The sequence below is a fragment of the Sinocyclocheilus rhinocerous genome, unplaced genomic scaffold (genome assembly GCF_001515625.1).
Source record: "Sinocyclocheilus rhinocerous isolate Xijiao unplaced genomic scaffold, SAMN03320098_v1.1 scaffold215, whole genome shotgun sequence".
NCBI classification, from domain to species: Eukaryota; Metazoa; Chordata; class Actinopteri; order Cypriniformes; family Cyprinidae; genus Sinocyclocheilus; species Sinocyclocheilus rhinocerous.
In genome coordinates, this window is record NW_015660885.1 from 559,072 (window position 1) to 564,566 (window position 5,495).

Below are 5,495 nucleotides of genomic sequence, written 5' to 3' on the forward strand. Positions count from 1 at the left end.
GTGTGTGTGTGAGTGAGTGAGTGAGTGAGTGAGTGAGTGAGTGAGTGAGTGAGTCTGTCTGTCTGTCTGTCTGTCTGTCTGTGTGTGAGTGTGTTGGATGCAGTTCCAGTTGAACTCTATGGATGGCACTGTTCACAAAATATATTTCCTAGAGCAGAAATCCCATATCTCCCTTTTTACAGTCTTGAATAAAACGCATGTATTGAACAGGAACCCAATTCTCTTTAGGGTGAGTCTCACAAAGAAATTTCTATTTTCTCCTAAAATCAAAAGAAAATATTTTGCTTAAAGAAAATGGAGGCATTATGTTTTTATGATAATTTGCATTGACATTTTTGAGGTATTTAAACACATTTTACCCTCATATTCTAATTGTATTGCCAAAAATTGTGATGAATTCTCATACTGTTATACAGTAATAATCATCCTGTCCATAAAGTGTTTTATTTATTTATTAAAATCTGCATAAATTATAGCCAGTACAACTGCCATTATTAAATAGTTATAAGAAATATATTTTATTTTATATTATTATAATTTATTTTATATATTTCTTTCCAGATGAAAGTAATTTTACACCACACCAAAATTATTTATTTTGGTTTGCAGTAATGAACATTTTGTGGGAAAAATGTGATTAAAATATAATGTCCATGTATAAAATAATAATAAATATCTAAAAATAAAAAGTAAAAATTCTGAAATAAATCTGAAATATAATTCTGAATTCTAAAAACAGGCTTAATTTTCTTTATGCAAAACATAAGTTCTATTAGATTGCAGAACATTTTGGGTGAAAATGTGTTTGAATAAAAAAACAATGTACATGCATAAAATAATAATAAAAATCTGAAAAAAAAAATTACTATATAAAATTCTTAAAACAAGCATAAATTTCTTTATGCAAAATTAATTTCTTTATTTTGATTTTGGGGTGAAGTATCACTTAATTTTGTGAGATTTACCCATAAACTGTCTGTTTTTGTATGTTGATGCTCTGATTATTATCACATTCAAAAAAACTTTTTTTTTGGCATGCATAAAGAGATTCTAAAATATTTCCCACAATTCCTTCCTATAGTTGACATGTTTATTTTAATCAGCTGATTAATAGGTGTCAGTTCGTTAGAGGAAATGATTTATAAACCATAGTTATTTCCAGACACCATATTTAATTTGACACAAATGAAAATGAGACTGTGTCACTTATTATTTCGGCCAATCACAGCGCTCTTTGCCATAAGCCCCTCCCCTCAGATCCCAGATGAGCGTGTGCGTGTGATGAACGGGTGTAAAATCCATGCAGTGACGCAGAATGTGTGCGGTGAGAAGTGTGTGTGTGTTTTAGTGGAGAAAGCGATGCTCTTTTGTTCTTTATTTTTATTTTATTTTTATTTCATGCACACAAGCTCATATCCTGACAGCGTTTCCTCCGAGCATGACGTCTGTTTCAAATACTGTATCAAACTCTACGCAGACCCTCTCCTTGAGCTATTTTGCGAAGGAAAGCAAGTGCGCTTGTGATTCACCCTGGTGCCAGCAGCAGATCTGGTGATGCTCGCACTTAAAAAAGACTGTAAAGCACCTTCATATGAGACTAAACACTATAACTGATGCATCTGGCTGGTTTTAAGACACTCGCGTCCCCTCGTGCTCAACGCGGGAGTCTGTCGAGGTGCCTAACAAGTGCACTTGGTTTCAGATGGAGGGGACTGCACACTTTATGGATGACTTGTGGGTGTGGCTTGTGTTTAGCTCCGCCCTCTCTGATGAATTTGTGGGTGGGGCTGAGAGTGGGCCAGCTTAAACGGACTGTGGGAGATGATTGTTGCTAATTTATATGAGGTCTCTGTATATGTCTGCTTAATGTTTGCACACCATAAAATGTGTGGACGATCCTTGCGTTTTTTGGTCTTTTTCTCTGGATTTTTAAAAAGGGAAAGTCGTGCATGTGTGATGGAGTTGTATTTATCTGTATAGTGTCTCTGTATGGACATCAGACAGTTCGGCTGAGGTTTCTTGGACGTCTGTGTAAATGAGATGAGAACGATAAGAGGGTCTTTTCTCTGGGTGTATAATCCCATGAGCTGACATCAGCACTCAGACTGCTGAGATTGACAAAACAGTCTTAAATCGACCTACAACCACCTGCTGATGATCGTTCAGCTCCCGTCCTCTTTCTTTAATTACCCACAAGCATGCATTATGTAATAGATCGTTCCAATCCTGTGTTCTGATTGGTCAATCCAGTGTTCCAGTAAGAGACCAGCTATTAACCTTAGTTGATACGACAACACTAGATCTACTAGTATCATCATAATAGTAAAATAATAATAAAATTAAAAAAAATAATGTTCAGTAACATTCAGTCCATATGACTTAGTCTTTAGAAAACATACTGGTAAAGATGAACAAGGTTCTATTTGTTTGCATTCATTTACATTAGTTAACATAAATTATGAATGAAAAATACTTATTATTTTAAAGCACATTTAAATTTAAGAAAAAAAAACTTAAAGCGTTTATTAATCTTAATATTGATTTTAACATTTACTAAGCAATTATTAAAATCAAAAGTTATATTATTATTTAAATTTATTTTATTGTATTTTATCATTTACTTTTTATTTATAGTTATTGTTTTTGTAAAATTATAAAAACAAAGCAAATTCTATAATTAATCAAATAAAAAATAATTTTATAATTTATATTATGATTTATTCATATTATTATTAAATATATACTTTATTATTATTATTATAGTTTATAATAAAGTGAGTCTGCAGCCAATGTTTGAATTAAAATGATTTAAATTGGACTTTAGACATCTTATAAATAACAAATATATAGTAGTAATCATGAAGATTATTATTATTATTATAGCTTTTTATAAAGTGAATTTGCAGTCGGTATTAGAATTTATTCAAATTGTAAAATTAGACTTCATACAAATAACAAGTATTTCTAATTATAATTATTTTTATTTATTATTGTTATTATTATAGTTTTTAATAAAGAGAATTAGAATTGTTATTAAAATCTTATAACAAATATACAGTAATTATGTAGCTAGACGGTAGCTAGATATTATTATTATTATTAATTAATTAATTTTTATTACGGTTTTTAATAATGTGAGTCTGCAGTCAGCATTAGAAATTGTATTAAAAGTGGACATTAGACATCTTATAAATTACTAATATATTTATGTGATTATAATAATAAAGTAATTATCGATAATTATTGATAATTAATATTAGAGTAATATAGTAACAGGCAAGCAAACATGTTGTTGTGTTTGTGTTGAGGTGTTACTCTAGATTAGTGTCGTGAGTCATCGGTGTGTGATTATTTACAGATACATATTCACTACTCTTAATATTAGTATTTCAATATTTAGAATATTAACTGCTGATGGGGAATATGAATACACACAGCCTTCCTGCAGGGAAAACAAGAACTGCATAGGTTTGGGTGTTAGTCACCAGTGATTGGTTAATGGTGTGTGATGTCACAGGTGGGCGTTTACATGGGGAAGCGGGATTTCGTGGATCACTGCGAGTTTGTTGATCCTGTCGGTGAGTTAAGCAGCCACAGCACACAGCTCACATGCAAATCACGGCTCTCAACGTGCATCCACACCAGACTTTATGGGCAACAGGATATGATGTCATGCTTATTTTTTGTTTGTTTTTAAAAGGGCAGAAGTTCCAACTTCTGTTGTGCCAGCCGAACCCCAATGTCTAACTTAATATTTCAAACATAAAAAATAAATTTGTAAAATTAATCAAATAAAAATAATGTATTTAATTTAATATAAATTTTATTTTTTTATTTTATTTAATTATATAAATCTAATGGACCTGAGCTTACATGACCTAATAATGAATTGTTGTATTTTTATTAAAGTATTTTTAGTTTATTAATTTTAACAAAATTAATTATTAATTTTACTTAACTTAATGCGTTAACAAATGGGACCTTTTGATTTTTTTTTTCTTTCTCACATATTATAATTTTTTTGTCACAAACAGACTGAAATCTAAGCTGTTTTTGCTGAAATTAAGATATTTAGTGTGCAAGGAATTACATATTGGTTTCATGCAAACTATATAATGACTTTTCAGAAGACTTTGAAAATAAAAAATGACTTTTATTCTTTTCTGGAGCCTGATATCCACTCGTTCACTCTATTTAAAACAAGCTTTGACATTCTGCTAAACACCTGCTTTCACAGAAAGTTACAGTGGTTTGAATAACATGAGGGTGAGTAAATGACCACAGAGCTGTTGTTTATGGTTGAACTAGTCTTGTAAACTAAGGTAAGGTTGGAATGCACATTGAGAACCAGCTCTATATTTGTTGATATGCTCCTAACTGACCCTTCACCTCCGAAGAAACCTCCTTCAGTCCTCAGAGCCCACATAATCTGTGTAAGGTTATTACACTAAATATGCTTTCTTGTTGCTTATTTAACGTGTGTGATATAAGAATGATATTCCTGCATGTTTATCAGTGTCTTTATACGCATGTGATTGGATTAGTTGTGCATCTTCATTACTTCTGCAAGCCAGAGACGCTAATCTCGCTGACGGAAAAGAGCCGAATGAACGGCTAGCGGTGGGCGGAGTCACAGCTTACAAATACTGGCCCTGAAACCCAGCATCCACTCACACTTGAACTGAACGTGATTGGTTAATGGTGTGTGATGTCACAGGTGGGCGTTTACATGGGGAAGCGGGATTTCGTGGATCACTGCGAGTTTGTTGATCCTGTCGGTGAGTTAAGCAGCCACAGCACACAGCTCACATGCAAATCACGGCTCTCAACGTGCATCCACACCAGACTTTATGGGCAACAGGATATGATGTCATGCTTATTTTTTGTTTGTTTTTAAAAGGGCAGAAGTTCCAACTTCTGTTGTGCCAGCCGAACCCCAATGTCTAACTTAATATTTCAATAATTTAACAACAAATTTGCATATTTGTGGTTCTCTGGTGTCTTTTAATGGTCACATGACATGTAGGTAAACAAATATTTTTAGTAAGGGTTTTATTGTAATTATATCAGAATCAGAATCAGAAGAGCTTTATTACCAAGTATGTTTACACACACAAGGAATTTGACTTGACGACAGGAGCTTCCAGTGTAGAAGAACATACATATATATATATATATATATTCATATATTCATTTTATTTTTTACAATCAATTATTAGCTTTTCATTAACTCATAAACCCCCAGTTTGGAAAAACATGTTTTAAGAAATGTGACCCTGGAGCACAAAACCAGTCATAAGGGTTAATAAATAAGCTTTCCATTGATGTATGGTTTGTTAGGATAGGACAATATCTGGCTGAGATACAACTATTTGAAAATCTGGAATCTGAGGGTGCAAAATCTCTAAATATTGAGAAAATCACCTTTAAAGTTGTCCAAATGAAGTTCTTAGCGATGCGTATTACTAATCAAAAATCGTTTTGATGTTTTTACG

General features: G+C 32.3%; 1 protein-coding gene across 1 annotated transcript in view; it reads left to right on the forward strand.

Moving 5' to 3' along the window:
- The first annotated feature begins 2,407 nt into the window (after positions 1-2,407).
- The window catches only part of LOC107725750 (arrestin red cell-like), an 8,310-nt gene continuing 5,222 nt past the window's right edge, over positions 2,408-5,495 (forward strand). The window contains exons 1-2 of the mRNA XM_016535136.1: positions 2,408-2,416; positions 3,518-3,578. Coding sequence (XP_016390622.1) covers positions 2,408-2,416; positions 3,518-3,578 — 70 coding nt within the window. The remainder of the gene's footprint in view (positions 2,417-3,517; positions 3,579-5,495) is intronic.